Genomic DNA, 16,278 nt, shown 5'->3' with positions numbered 1-16,278 from the left:
TTCGCAAATACAAAAAAGCTGTATTTTTTTTTTCTTGATCACAATAAATTGGTAAAGTCGCTTAGAGCAACAGTTCTTTCAAGATGGATGGGGGGTTAGAGTTAGTTCCATAAGTTGTCATACTTGGCAAGATGCAGTAGAATGATGTATCTGCCTGTAGAAAAATGAAAACACTATTAGGTCCATTTTAGCATTGCTTCACTATGAAGACCCTCAGAAGGGGCCAAGTTTGCTGTGCACATGTGCAGTGTTACACACTGTATCAGACTGCGGAAGTATTAAATGTTCACTGATGTATTCTACAATATATAAAAGAAAAAAGGGAGAATACCATCTACACACTTCTTTCAATTATGGTAAATGAATGATGATTCTTATTACAATAATATGTAAGAAAGGTTTTTTTAAAATTACAAATTGTTTCTAGAAAGAACTATATATGTATTGCTTAGATCAATACAGATGTGTTCTCTTTATTTAATAAATGAATGTAAAGGTTTCTCCCTCCCTCTGTATATAACCTCAATATACAAATTAGAAAGTTTTTATAGTAGCTCACAGATGTATTGTTGATTAATACAATAGTATCATGTCTGAAAATTAGATCTAATTATAACTGAATTAATAATAATTATTATTTAGTGTACAATCTGTAAGTGAAATTATTATACATTTTTCACTCAATTTTTTTACTTTGGATTACTTATTCATTCATGCACTCTTTTAGGTATCACTATCAAACACCCTTAAAGTACCTCTGGCATATACTGTATTATGTGATTAGTTGGTACATCCTTTCTGTACAGAAACGTTATTACCAAGGTCAATGTTTTATAAACTTATTTATTCTTAGTTGAAAACACACTTAAAATGAAGAAGAGAGAATTAAGATCACATAAATGAAAATGGAATAGAAGCCACCCTCCTTGAAGTCAGGTCTTCAATACAATCTTAACATTGTATGGCATGATCTGTAAAGCAAAACCCTGATGATGGAAATAAAATAAATAAACAAAGTCAGATATACAATCATATTCATTATGATGGACACTAAGGCTAACATACAATACGTTATGGCAGACACGAAATAAAGGAAAAAAAAACATACATACACTGAAATATTAATCACAAGCATGACTGTTGATAAGCATGTGACTCATGTGTGAAGAAAACTAACAAAGCAAAGAAAAAAATAACAGATTTTATCTAATTTTGTATTTATGTGGAATAATCTGTGCAGATCTACATCCCTGCATTGCAGTTCCTAAGAACTCTAATAAATGATGACTAACTCAAACATTTTTATAAGTACATATATACGGGGGAGAAATTAAAACAGTGATATTTTTTTTAATTTAAGAAATATATGAAATGCATGTATGTATGGTAACATGCATATCTGTTAAAAGTTCACTTTTAGAAGGCATGCAGATTTTTGAAATACCTTTTAGGGTTTTAATCTAAACAGCAGTTACCTCCAAGGTATATACATAGTGTACATGATATGAATTCAGTTTTGGGGGTTAGGACCTGTAGTCTAAGTGACCCAGACATTTTGTATGCTGGTGTGTCAGTTTTAAGAGTAGTCTGTTCTGGTTCATCAGTATATTAGTGTTATGATCAGCCAAGCGAAGGGGGTGTGTGGATATGCTTTTTTTTAAAGGAAAGATTTGCAGCATTCTGTCAATGGGTTTACATGTGCAATTAAGCTTTAAATGTATGGTCCTATAGACCACATGCAGACCAAATACAATTGATCTTAATCTTTTGAATGGAAGCCTTTGCGATTTGTTTGTGAAAAGACAAAACACTTTGCTATTAGAAATACTGCACTGATATTCCTCCAGGATGTGTGAGTCTTTGAAAGGTTCTGGGTTTGTCAATGTGACGAGACTTTATAGATGATCAAGCAGCAGAAGCACTTTGCATTCTAAAGGAAGCATGCAAATCTAGTAAAACATTTCTGGCCATCAAATTATTTGAAATGTGTTTTTTTTTTTTTTTCCACTACCTTTTTAAACCTCTTTAAAGTGCCTAAAAAAGATCCTATTTTTGGGGGTTATGAAAAACAATTTCTTGATAAAACAAAATGCATTCTTTTTAGTTTTTTTGTGTTAAATGCTTTGAAACAGGTTTGCAGTAGATATGTTGCCTTACTGTGCTGAGATGTATTTTACAATTAAATTGCTACTTGTAATATAATTTTGGAAATTGACTACGTACTCTGCTCCACATTTGTACATTTGCTTAATGACTGTAAATGCAATAGATATACTTATTAAAAACAAAAAAATGCAGTTAGTAATAGTGCCTATAATTACACACCATGTCAAAACCATCACCCTACTTTTAACTTGACAACAACTCGATATTGACACTGCAGAATCTGATACTTCTTTGAGCTTAATTCCCAAGTAAGAAAACAAATATATGTCAAACATTTTGGATACATCTTCAGATGCAGCTGATGGTTCGGTACCTCAGGACTATGATGCATGATTTTGGCTGGGCAAACTGAATTGCATTAAATACAGACTGTTCAGCAATGTACATATGTTTGTTTGCTTTCCCCTAAAATGTAAGTGAGTGGTAGAAAGATATTTGATGTCCAATACAACAGGGACAAATGGAGTTAGACTTTTTATCCCTATTTTTTACATGGTTTACTCAATATCCTACTTGATTCATGCTATCCTGGAGAAGATTCTGTCTGACCTTCTGTTTATTCATCTTAATATATATTAACCGACTACAAGGGAAAGATATTGGCATTTGAGCTCATAATCTATATTATTTAATCTGTCTCTTGTGAGGTTTGCAGGATTTCAGGTTTTCTTTGGTGGGAGTGGGATAAAAAAACAAGAGAAGGTGTGGGAGCAGGTGACAGTGTTAGTGGGTTTTGTGAGGCAGGATGGGAGCTGGATTAAAAACAATATCCTGCACAGAGATTTAATAATGTCTTTGGCACACAAGGAGCAGACGCAAAAATGAAAGGAATATAAATCAAGGAATTGTACCAAGAATTTAGGCGGAATATTTGTGGTACATTCTTCCAGGGCAAATACCGCAACTGTTTCCATCCCATTATCTGGCATTATCAATGTACTGTAGGATTTGAAACCCTGTATATTTACACTTGGCCTTCATAAAAGCTTCACAGATATAACATCCAGGTGCTGGGAATAACGTGGATGTACATACACACTGCATTGTTGAGCCTGTGAGGATGTTTGACTACCTAAAGTCTCCTTCGATAAGGACATGTTGTCATTAAATGTCACAGTCTTCACTGTGCTGCCTGTTGCTGACTCATTTTTTTTTATCTTATTGAGACTTGTTGCATCCTGATATGTGATGGAATTCTGTAACTAGGAGAGAATATTGCTCATAAGCTCTATTTTTTTTTCAGTGCTCTGGTCTGTGTTAGCATGAACAGCACAAATCATGTAAACAATAAACTACCAAAGGTCAAGCATCTGCATCAACTGCTCATTGTTTAATTGCTTCATACTTTATATGAAGTCTATAAATGTTTATTTATTTATTTCTACTAGCAGGATCAAATTATTTTAAATATCCTAGGCTTTGTCAACATACTGAAAATGTTATACAATTGTTTTGTAACAAATACATACACATATGGAAAGTGTCTTGATTTTTGGTAAACAACTATCTATATATTTAGAAAGTCAACAATTGAATGCCTAAAGGGAAAATATGTTCTAAATATACTTATGGCTTGTAAATAGTATGTTCCAAATTATATTTCTTTCTTGTATTTTCACACTTCAAGGTTTGCCGCACTCTCAAGTAAAGTCTTAGGCAAACAAACATCCTGGCATAATTCCACTGTAATTTTCTTATCAATCAGCAAGCCTAGTCAGCAGATATGGTCAAACTCTGACACTTCTGATGATTGTGCCAAATCCTGCGATTGGTGAAATCTCCCTTTCTAATTTTCTAAATAACTGGGAATGTGGATGTATGTCCTGTGGGACCCTAGCCGAGACTGGGAGTAGTGCATGGCTAGAAGTACAGGGCTGATTTAATTTTTTAATTGACCAAATAAAGTTATTTGAGCATTGAAACTAATGGAAATCTCTCGTTTTCAGAGCTGAAGACTCAATTATGAATAATTTGTGACAATTACCATGCATATTACAAAAATAATGATTAACAAGGCAATAATGTGAATCCACTATTTATGCATAATTTCATGGAACATCGAATTGTTCAAACATTTGTTTACTAATGTATATAGAGTAAAAAGTGAAGCAGTGTGCCTACATACCATACCACTAGTCATAAAAAACACATACACTGTGTAGGATGAATACAGAGCTAAAGTAGATCTTAAATACGTGAATTTATATTTATAGAGCGGATACAGATCCATCCTTTATCTAAGAGAAACAGAGTGACTTCAGCTCAGATTAATCAAAACATTGACCCCTTCCAGCATTTACAAATTACAAATCCGGTACCTGATGGTGCATTTTCTTTATCATTGGGTATATAATTGGTGTCTGGCATGTGGGTTGAAGATTTAATATTAATTGTGTTCACTGATTTCGGATTTTGGTGAGCATCAATTAGAAGTGTTGGGCATAAAAGAAGTGTAAATCAAACACACTTGTATGCACCTACGTTTGTAGCATTATGTGTTTATGGGTGTAACAATACTCTTCAGTAAGTATATTTACAAGATGAGATAGTAGTGCTTGATTTGGGACAGCACACATGCATACAATAATTTGAAAACATGCAATTCTAAGTTTTTATTTATTGTATGTCATATTTTCAAAATTATTAAATTGACTGTTGTTATAACATATCAATAAATCATAAACAAAATGAAAAAAAAATTAACTGATCCATGAAAAGAAAAATCATTTTGCTTTATTATTTACAAATCATTAACTGTGGAAATGTGGTCTGAAAGGCAAACTGTATGTAGTCAGCTTAAATTTAATCTGCTTTATGTTTTTATTTATTATATTTTTTCAAATAAGAAGTAAAATTTTGATTACAAAATCATTAACTGTCAAAAAACTCAAACTGTACAGAAAACAGGAGGCTGTCTTAAAAATAAGTTTTGTTTTCATAATGATCTACAAATAAATTAAATGTAAAATTGCAAATTCTACAGAAAAGTGTTCAGTTTTTAAATTGTATTTTATCAAAATTCTTTGAATCATGGGAATGTATATGTTGTTGAAGATAGTGTTAGCATTTAGTAAAAAAAATGACTTTGCATGCATTTGACTTTTGTTCATAGAAATGGTGCAAATCAAATTTCCATTTGTTTTCAATAATTCAAAATTCATTTCAGACTGGCATTAACCAGTTAGAATACATACAGGGGTTTGTAATCAACGATTCTTACCCAGTAGTGTGTTTCTTGTGTTTATGAAGCTCTTTTTGTGAAATATAAAAACATGCACAAATGATATAGCCTACTATAATATGTAAATTTGTATAGAAAATCCTGATCTGATACATTCTGAAAAAGGATAGATTTATGAGTGATAACAATTGGTGAGATAATTAATACAAATGTGTTTGTTACATATTTCATAGAAATATACAGGTTGCAGGCAATTAACACAAAATATCATTTATACCTAGTTGCACAGAACAGAAATAAAAAGTGCATGCTTCTTACAGTTCTTTATCTATGAAAACATTTTCTTCTTTAGCCAAATGCTAATATTCTCATTTTTTTAAAACAAATTTATTTCTAACAATATAATTATATAAAAAAAATTAAGCTAAGTTATATTGCTCATTCGTATTATCCAACAGATATGTGTTAAAAATAACTGAAGTGACAATCAAGGCAATCAAGTACCTGAATTCAAGTTTTTGTCTTGACTGTTTTTGGGTCTCACTTTAAAAAGTCATAGTTTTCTTATTGACATTCTTATCACTCATTATATCATTATAATGTAATTTAATTATATGAAAATATTCCACTAAGAAAAGTCCATAAAACATCATGCTGGTGTATATCCTCGGTCCATATTTTCATATTTCATTGAAGCTTGCTCGTAATCATCCGGGAATGCACTATTCTCAAGCAGTCTATATAATGGAAACAATGCACATGTAACACAATGCAAAACGTGAAAAAATACATCACAAGTCACACATTATACAATGTGATACAACAAAGACGTAAACAGAATACTAACCAGTACATCAACTTAAAATGAATTTAAGGAACATCTATGTGTTATATAAAGGAAAATAAATGTTTGATATTAAACAATTTTTAAATAATCAAAATGATAACGAAAATATATATTTCTAATTTTATAGAAGGAAAAACATCAACTATACTATTCAATAATTAATACATTGCTAAGAATCCTTTATATGCCAGATTATTTTGAAAAAATCAATCAATTATGAATTAACTGTTTTTTAATATCAAGAGTTTGATACAAAATAATATTGTAGTAACAAATTACTTAAATGTTTGTTTCAAACATTTGTTTGTCCTGCATATACAACTGTGAAGAAACCTAGTAAGAGGGAGAAATGGCATAGGTTATCACTGGAGACACATCAGTTAAAAAAATCCCTTATGAAGCATAAGAACATTCTACTAAGAAAGTAACAAATGTCAAGTAATATATCGTTTCAATTCAGAATACGATATGACGAATATTGTGTTGATGTAAAGCCTCTGACAATTGAAAATCTAGATAGTAAGCTTAAACAGAAACATTCTCTTTAAAACATTTTAACAACACAAAATAGTTGTAATGTATGCTAATAGGCTAAGACAAATAAACAGAAATCATTAAAACACAAAGTAAGCAAAAACAGAAAAAACATGAATCCTAAAGGAATTAAAATAAACTTAGATTTAATATTAAACAACATAGATATGTTTATAATTAAAATTGTTATTTTTAATTGCATTTTCAAACACCAACTATACAAAAGACTGGAAGACAATTTTGTTGTTTTAGGTTTGTTTGCTTACCTTGAGATTGTCTCTTAGACCCTAGTTGTGTTGTATTCAGATTCATGTTTGCTTAGAGACCCAATGAGGCAGAACCTGGAATGTTATGGCTATTTCATTTAATATAATACTGTTTTGCATAGAAAAAAATATATATATGCATTCATATGCTATGTAAATGCAATACATTTGATTATAAGTGTTTTAGTGGAGTCTGAAACACTTGCATGCAGAGATGAAAAGGAAATACAAAAATAGTATTTTTTCTGTAATTATAGGTGATCCAAATGTACAAAACAAGCATGTAATGTACGTGCACACACCAAACACAGACACAGGAGCACACACGATGTGCATGCACAACAAAGGTGTACGGAAGGTATGTCTGCATGTATTATGGATTGAAAAAAAAAGAGAAAGTACTTCATAACTACCATGTTCTTGTAAACATTTAATTTTTCCTTAAGAGTCAACAAGCAATCAAGGTGCAATTATACAATAAAAATATTTTTTTTTCTTAAATGTTTATAAAACAGTTTCATGCCAAAATGTTGCGTTATTTAGAAATATTTTGTTCTCCTTTTTCATATATGTAGCTCGCTCTCTCTATCTAAATATATATAGATAGATAGCTGTATAATTATATAAGAATAATATGCACATTATACTTTTGAGTATAATTAAAAGGTGCTTTGATTGTTTTAGCCACCAAACAAGCACTTCTGTTATGATTAGAAACAGAATGTGTACATTCTTGTTGATATTAAAAGACATCTTTCACCTTTTGGGATTAAAGACAAAAGGCCTTGGACTGTCTTAGATTATAGATCCATAACATTGGACATGCACCAAATAGTATATAATTGCATTGCATAAGTCTGTATTTGATCAAAAATGAAAGGAATTCCAACAGTGGTGAGAGGTTTGGGTGGGAAGAGGGGGGAGCATGCAGTTTGGTTTAGTATAAAACTAAAGGACGTAAACAACATGGTAACTTTCTTTGGCTGGGAGCAACTGTTTCATCAAAGTTAATCTATTCCTTTATGAATGATTGCAGAGATCTTAATGAAAAGAGGGAAAAGATCAAAGAAAAAAGAAGTTGTAACCTAAAAAAAAAGAAAAACAACAAAAAAGAAAAATAAATCAAAGAAAAACAGGAAAAAGGAAGAAAATGTCTGGGCAAAGAAGTCCCCATGTGATAGTCTTCATCAAAAATCAATGGATACTGACCGCTGGACTGCTTTATCATGTCTGGACAGCCTGTGGCTTGTTGTGGGCACCTCTTCAATTTCATCTAGATCACATCCATCTGCTGCATCTTGTGAATAGCTGTGCTTCATCACCAGTATGCTCCTCCTGTTGGTGGGGGGGATTAGTGGCCGTACGGGTTGGGGCTGTATATCTGTTAAGATAGTAGCATCTCGAGTACTGAGGTTACTGCGGCTACCCTTGGTGCTGGACATCTGAGATCCACAGTGATGGTCATGAATGCATTTCGATGAAGACCGTCTCAGTTTATGGTAGTTCTCAAAGTCCTCAGCAAGGTCCACCAAATCAGCAGATGCTGCCGTGCTTCTGAGAGTGCAGAGTTCATAGTGGGGGGGCTCAAACACCTCCTGAAATACTGTTTGGTCAAAATCTTCTTTCCGTACAATGTATTTTTTGCGTGGCTGTTTAATTTGAACTATAACAGACACAATAAGAAGGATAATCACAATGCAAGAGGTAACCCCAATTATTGTTCCACTGGTGTTGGTGAGGTTGTCCAACAGGTTAGCTTTTCTTTTTTCTGCGTGTTACAAGGAGGAAGAGTTACAATTTAACCCAGGGGTTCACAAAATTAAATTAAGTCTCAGGCATTGAGAACATTGGCAAGGAAATTCAAACCACCAACTAACCTGGTTTTCAGGAACTGCAAATGTTTTGTGGAACAATCTTATTGTTACACCGTTATCAAATCTAATACTTCCTTAGAGTGCACTGCAATCAGACAGGTAAGCCTCTATCAGGCTGCAAATTCATCAGATACCAACGCATAATTTAGGAGCTTTCTAAGCTAAAGCCTAGGGGCGATATAATTAAAATCCACATCAAAAATATTTTAGTGCTCTTCTCAAAAGATGAATCGTTTTTTAACGTGTATGTGTGTGTGTGTGTGTGTGTGTGAGTGTGTGTGAGAGAGTGAATAATCCACATACCTTTGGGCTAAATTATTTTTCATTTTTTTCCACAGGAAGCACAAACAATGTATTTTAAGATCTAAAGTAGAATTCTTCATGTTCTCTTAATTATTTACCTATTTACTTCTTTGTGAGATGGTTGTTACATTTTTTCCTTTTTGATAAATTAAATATGAATCTATTGATTCTAAATCGTTATTGTAAACAGTCCAGTCCAACAGTTTATAATTTTTAGGATATCATACCCTCTAACTGATGTTTTGGATACTCTGTTCTGCTTAGATCTGTTTAATTGAATTGTCCTGATTTTTACACTTGAGCAGGAAAACCAGATTAGTTGATCATTCAAATTCACCTGTGGATTTCAGTCCTTGAATGCGTTTGTACATGTCAATCACTTGTATACCTGTTTATATATGTGTTTTTATGTAAAAAAAACAAACAAAAAAAAAAACAATGTGGAGTATCATTTGTAATATTTTTTGAGAAAAAGTAGGGGGGGAATGTAACATTACACAGAAGGAAATTAAGAAATTATCAAAGTGCTAAACTAAAACACAATAACTACAAAAACATGCATTCATTTGTTGACTATTTCTAATGGGAAAATGTCCAGATACCATAAAAGACCACATAAATACTGTTGCCTGGGTTAGACTATTCAGGTCGTCATTCATTGCAAGTCTCTCAACTGGCTGGTCAGACGTACACAATCAAAGAGGTAAAGTTGTGTACCCAAGGCTACGCAGTAAATCAGTAAACTGAGGGGAGATAGAAAGTATCTAGACTCCCAATACCTTCCCTTATAGAATCCTTAACCACTGTATTGTCATTGAAGAGCTATAATGAATACATTAAAATATATGATCAATAACTCTACAGCTTTTATACACAATTTGAAAAAGGATGTAATCTGGCTAACAGAAAGACACTTATATGAACTGGATGTTTTGTATTATGATTAATAAATAGGTATTAATTCAATACATTCTACAGTTTTAGAAGAAAAGTAACACCTTTACGTACAAACAAAGGTATTGTATATCCTATTGTATAAGCCTGGTTAATGGTGGAGGTGCTCAAAGATGCATTTGGTGAAAATGGTATCTTACCTTTGCAATGGTTTTCATCCCATGGGTAGACACAATTCTGAACCCCATTGCATACCAAGGTGTTATTGATGCACATGTTACTGTGACAAAAGAATGTGTCTGCTTCACAGGGAGCTGTAAGGGGAAAAAAAGTCAAATTAATCAATAAATTAAGATTAGAGTAAAGCTAGGTCTGTGATCAATAAAATACTTTAAATTTCCCATGAGGAACAGTCTGATATACACGCATGTGGTACACACGCCGTTGCATACGCTTTTCTTAGCTGAAATTGCCACATGGGTAACTAAAACAATAAAGATGGAATGTACTGTATATTGTTATTTTGTGTAAATTGTTTAGGCCTGTTTATAGGTTTTGACATATATTCAGAACTGTGCTCTAAGCCACTCTTATGTCACGTTGAAATATGCATGGAGGAAGTTCTCATATAAAACTGAAACTTGAGTTGTGACTTGTGCGATCTTTTGAAATCTGTGTAACTGAAAATAAAATCATGTGGACGTGAGGTCTGGAGGCTGTGAGAGTAGGATTCCTGGCAGTTTGAGTTTAAGTGAATTAATCCCTACTGTTACCCACTCCCCCCCAGTCTTAGCCTAATTGAAACCAGGACCAGTGTCATCTTTTTAATTTATTTCTACAGCTTTTTCCTTCTTTGTAATGCTTTAATTAGTTTCAAAACTGTGCATAGTTTGAGAGTACCAGTGGAATATGTTTATATGTACTGTAATCCCTCGAGATTCCTGGAAAACTTTGCGTAGGTGAGAATCGTGCAGCAAAATCACATCGCAAACCATGGAAATATGATGATATACGTTACTTAGACACAATATTTTATAAGCCTCTATGATCATATCTTCTTATAACCAGCGTACATATGCAGCCACTAATGCAAAATAGTTTGATTAATGTTGAGTATGTAAATATGTTAAACTGATTACATACTTAAACACAAAATATGGTAATAAAAAATGATTAAACAGTATAGTGTAAGACAGCATGGTATTACACAAGTATTAATTTTTCCTTCTTGCCTCCTTCAAAACCAATCTTCTTCTTCTACTCTTTCAAGGAACCTTGGAGGCTATAAAGGATGATTGGTTTAAAATGGCTCCTTCTTTAATATTTGATTGGTTGTAACATCAACATCTACCCATGGGTGCTGTAGGAGATGCAGACCCCGGAAGCTCAGAGAATTGTCTGTTTACCCATGGGGGTGTAAATGGTGGACAGAAGTCGAAATGCTGTAAATTGAGGACTGCCTGTATATGATGATTTATGTATACATTTGGAAATACAGAATACCTGCAGCCACCAGCCAGCCTCTTATACACTCCTCATGAAAAACTAAGAGTAAATATTCTAATTATGTATCTAACAAATACCTTTTTTTCTAGTCCTTTTCTGAATCATATAACATTTCAGCATATAATGTAAGTAACAATTAACACTCCATCAGATTTTAGATCTAGAAGAACCTTTTGATGGAATAGTTTTTTTATTTTATTTTAAATACATTAATGATATAAAAAACTGCAGTCACAAAAAATAGGAAACGATACCATTTTGGGAAATTCTTCAGAGTCTGTTTTCTCTTTCTATTTGAGGTAATGTCAATAGAGGCTAAGACCTATTTTGCAATTAAATACCAAGGTGACTTTCACAGGAGGAAACATTTCCTATTCAATGTGTAATTACATTAATGTGATGAACATTGACACACACAATGTTACTTGCTTTAGATATGAAAAAAAAGAAAAAAGGAATTATGTATATTCAATATTTATTGAAAGGCTGTTTCTGAAACACTCATTAGCAAATTTATTTTCTATTTTATCTGTAGTATCTATATAAATATGTCATTCCTGAAATGACAGTGTTCAAGGTTGTAGTGTATTACCTTGAAAATGTGTTTTATTACTGAGCTAATCCCACCTGAATAATAACAGGAAAAAATTAGGATGAGTCATCTCTAATTCTCAGTTGTGCAATTTGGGCAGTTTAAAAACAAAACTCCGAAGCTAATCTTCTTTTCACCACAAGGTGGTGTCACAGTATTCATAAGTAATCATTATAGGGGAAAATCATACTTTATTAAAAGGTAGGTACAGACTAATCTCCAGTGAAACTAATTCCTAGTCACATTATAATATAATTGGCCTTTTGTTCACACCAGAACATTCCCTTAGTACATCAATTAAATAATAATTGAGTGGCAGGACAAAAGACCAAAGCTGCCGACATGAGATCTAAATGTCATTCATGTACTGTCTGCCGTGCAGCTTTTGTTTGAACATTTAACCACACGTTTCCTCTTTCATGGCAACAGCTTTGGGCAGTGCATTTGCAAAACACCAATTTAGAAATGTGTACCTGAACACAGTCTTAGCTGGAAAGAACAAAGGGAAAAGCCTCACATTTCTGAATCAAGGCAGGAAAACACTGTGCTTTGCATAAAATGGGACTTTCAGAAGATAGGGGATTCCAAATATATTGAAGAGATTCTGTTATATGTGCCATCAGAATTGTATTAATTCTGAATTGAAATGTACCGACACTCCTTAACTTGAATTAACTTTGACTTTGAGACAGATTTGTGTGTGTGTGTGTGTGTGTGTGTCAGACCTTGACTCAAGTCTCAACCAAAATGGTAAGGGCCTTAACCTGTGCATCAATACTAAATACTATTTTTGGGGCTATCTGATGAGTCACCAAAGCCACAAGTCTTATTGTATCCGTTCTACCTATAAATAGGGGCATTTCCATTGCAATCCTTGCAACATCCTACATGATGTACAATATATGATATTTATACATGTATATATGAATAAATAAAGAAATAAACAGGGGTTTTGGGGAATTGTATGTTATGAATGAAACTGAATACTAATATTTGACTGTCTGGTTTATCTTATGAGGTGAATCATATGTATCTTTTTTCTTTCTTTTTTTTGAATGTTGGAAATCAAAACATGTACTTTTAGAGTTTGAAAAATAAAAACCAATGATGATATTTCTGAGGAAGCAGTTCCCTTTTTATCTTTCCCAATGCAAGCTGGCTTTCGTTGCTTGCACCACAGTGAGTCTTGCACTAGGGACTGGGGGGCCCTTGGGGACTCTATGAGACAGGCTAGTAGATGCCTACGACCCCCCTGGGATGCTACACCCCACGAAAACAATATTCTTATTCTACACTCTCCCCTTTGAGATTCTTGATTAGGTTTTCTGTGGATCTACTACATTACATTACAGCATCTAACACTGTAGTCAGCAACAATACACAATGATAATGTTTTTGTTGAACTTTTCCAACAAAACAGGCACATTGACTAACCCTTAATGCAGCAACACACACTCTATTAGGGGAACTCATGTATCATGTGGATGTGTTATTTAGCATTCCAGCTGTAATTGAGGAAGCTCATTTAATCAAATGCCATGACCAGCCTGTACTCTGCTATTCCTCCCGCCTTGTCATGTGTTTTTCACTGAAGAATCTAGTACAAGAGGGAATGGAAATATCTATTGATTCATTGATTGAGAACTGCTTATTTAATGGCTTATTCTAAGCTAGCCCTATGGGTCACTTATTTTATTTTCTAAGCCTTTGTTTTCCCCCTGGATGAGAAATAAGTCACTTAGGTAATGGTTAATTTGCCTTGCTAGAGAATACGCTCATTAAATTCCTTACGCTCTTGAAAAGATGTGAAAAGCATCTGGAATCGACTGTTGCGGCTGCCCTCGTCAGCCCACATACGGATCACCCCCAGCCCTGTAACCAGCATCACATCATTAGCCACTGTGCTGCAGAATTTGGCTTTCAGGTCTTCCACCGAGCTGCTCCCATCGTACACGGCCACAAAATTGCGTTTGCACTCGTTAGAGTTCTGCATCTCGTAGTCTAGGAATCGCAAGTAGATCTGCAAACAAAAGAAGGGAAAAAGAAAAAAGACCATCATGTATCACTTTCTGCTCCTCAAAGTGACTAGGTGTAGCTTATTAATAAACCAACATTAAAATAAATGGCAAAAACATGTGTGTGGGTGTTTCAACTACTCACTTGTGAAAGGTTTAGGGAAAATTGCATTTGGAGTATATATTTTTTTCTAACGTGCTAAAATGGTTTAGCCTAAGGATTGGGTTTTTGAATTAGATTTTGAAGAGGGCTAAGTATAAGCCTGTTGATCTCCCCAATCAAAATGAATGCATTTCCCCCTGAACGTGCGAGTTCTGAATCACATGTATTTCATTGAGTACAAAAGGGTCAAAGGTTAATTTCCGTTATCCCACAGAATAACGTATTACTGAGCAGAAACCTCACCTATCTGTCTAGCAGTTTTTGCTTTTAAATTATTAACCCCATGGTTATTATTATCTTCACACAAGGTCCTGCCAAGTAATGCTACTTGACAGTTTTTACATCTAAACCTGCTATTAGTGCATTAGACAGGGGTAGCAAACAATCCCAGCTCTGGTTCTAGCCTGCTGCCCATGGCATGCTATCATTACATTTAATGAGCGCTCTGCACTACATCATGACAAGGAAATGTAATGCTTTAATTCCTTAAGATGAATGACACTGACGCAAAAAACTAATGGACCCTACAATGTCAGTTTGGCTTTAACAGGATTCTAGGCAGAAATACGTGCCGGTTAAAAGCAGCTGTCACCTTACCTTCCTGTGAGGCTCATTCCACTGCTTATCACCGCATTATTTTAGCACACATCTATATATTATGAAACAGCTAGAAATAGTTACTTTAATGCATACTACTGATGGTTCATTTATGCTCCAACTCCACCAATGCCTTTTATATTATAAATGGTCTTCATTTTTCACCTTTCAGAAATGCTTCTGCATAATATTTTTCATCAACAAGCCTGAATAGAGTCGGTACTCTGAGGTAACCTTGAATACAACAAAATATATGAGCCATAACACTAAGGTTGAATATTTTCTCAGGAGATGAGATGTGTAAGATCTTAAAAAAAAAAAATACACATAAATAAAAATCATGAATTAAACTGCAGTAATATTACAGCATATATCATACATATTCCCCGCTGTTCAATAAACACAATTTACATAAAAATCATGACTGAAGAACATGAATTATACAGATGCCACAACACTTAGCGATAATTGGCTCATTGTGAAAACAGCAGTTTATCTCAACCACTTTTGTATGGCTGATACATAAATTATCTGTACTGAATTAGGTAACACTGTTGATAAGCTAGGCTTGAAACAAACAACAACAACACCAAAATCAATTTTAGTCACAGCACAGCCTGGTAATAAAACAGCAACAAAATAGCATCCGAAAGCCAGTTATCAACATTTGAACAGTTTCATTTGAATTTGTTACAAAAAGCTAATTATGCCATAAAGCAGAAGGTGATGAAGATATTCTCTAGCAGGGCAACTTACACTTGAAAAATTAGAAACATATGAAACACCAATATTTCAATAATAACAGTAAAGGCTGTACAATACAAAAAGTCAATATTGTATTGTATCTCCACCTTGTATCATTGTATCTGAACACGCACTTCACATATACACTGGCAGAAAATGCTCAATTGTTCAGACTTTTGTGAAGAAAACTCAAATCTGTTTTCATGTTAGTTCTTTAGACAGAGTGCTTGTGCAATTATGTAAGATGAGAGTAACAAGAAATATTGTAAGAATGTGAAAATCTTAAAAATTACAGTACAGCAATAAAAGTACAGCAATACAGTAATTTTAAACACTGTTTTGGCTACAGCGGTGTACAGTTTAATGTATCCACGGTTTTGGATAAACCAGTGTCAATCATCCTTCTGGACCTGCCTAATTTAATCAGAGGAATTGGTGCTTGCTTCTTAACCTGGTCAGCCAGTAAGTGGCTTTGATTGTGAAACCACATAACTTGCACTTAATATTTGATACTTATATTAAATATTTGATGCTTGCATATTTTAATATCTGATGCTTGTGCTATTTAATATTCAGTACTTACATTTGATATTTGG

The 16,278-nt window shown here is 33.5% G+C and overlaps 1 protein-coding gene across 2 annotated transcripts in view; it reads right to left on the bottom strand.

Moving 5' to 3' along the window:
• neto1l (neuropilin (NRP) and tolloid (TLL)-like 1, like) overlaps positions 1–16,278 on the bottom strand; it is a 92,711-nt gene continuing 76,433 nt past the window's right edge. Inside the window, exons 7-11 of one of the 2 annotated variants that reach the window (XM_066721269.1) lie at positions 13,955–14,183; positions 10,266–10,379; positions 8,204–8,762; positions 6,995–7,069; positions 1–154 (exon numbers count right to left, since the gene is read on the bottom strand). In XM_066721269.1, coding sequence (XP_066577366.1) covers positions 7,009–7,069; positions 8,204–8,762; positions 10,266–10,379; positions 13,955–14,183 — 963 coding nt within the window. In that variant the 3' untranslated portion in view covers positions 1–154; positions 6,995–7,008. The other variant, XM_066721272.1, reaches the window with a different exon arrangement.

Source organism: Amia ocellicauda, chromosome 2, assembly GCF_036373705.1.
Source record: "Amia ocellicauda isolate fAmiCal2 chromosome 2, fAmiCal2.hap1, whole genome shotgun sequence".
NCBI classification, from domain to species: Eukaryota; Metazoa; Chordata; class Actinopteri; order Amiiformes; family Amiidae; genus Amia; species Amia ocellicauda.
The sequence above is the reverse complement of the archived record's forward strand: the minus strand, read 5'-3'. Positions and strand labels throughout refer to the sequence as shown.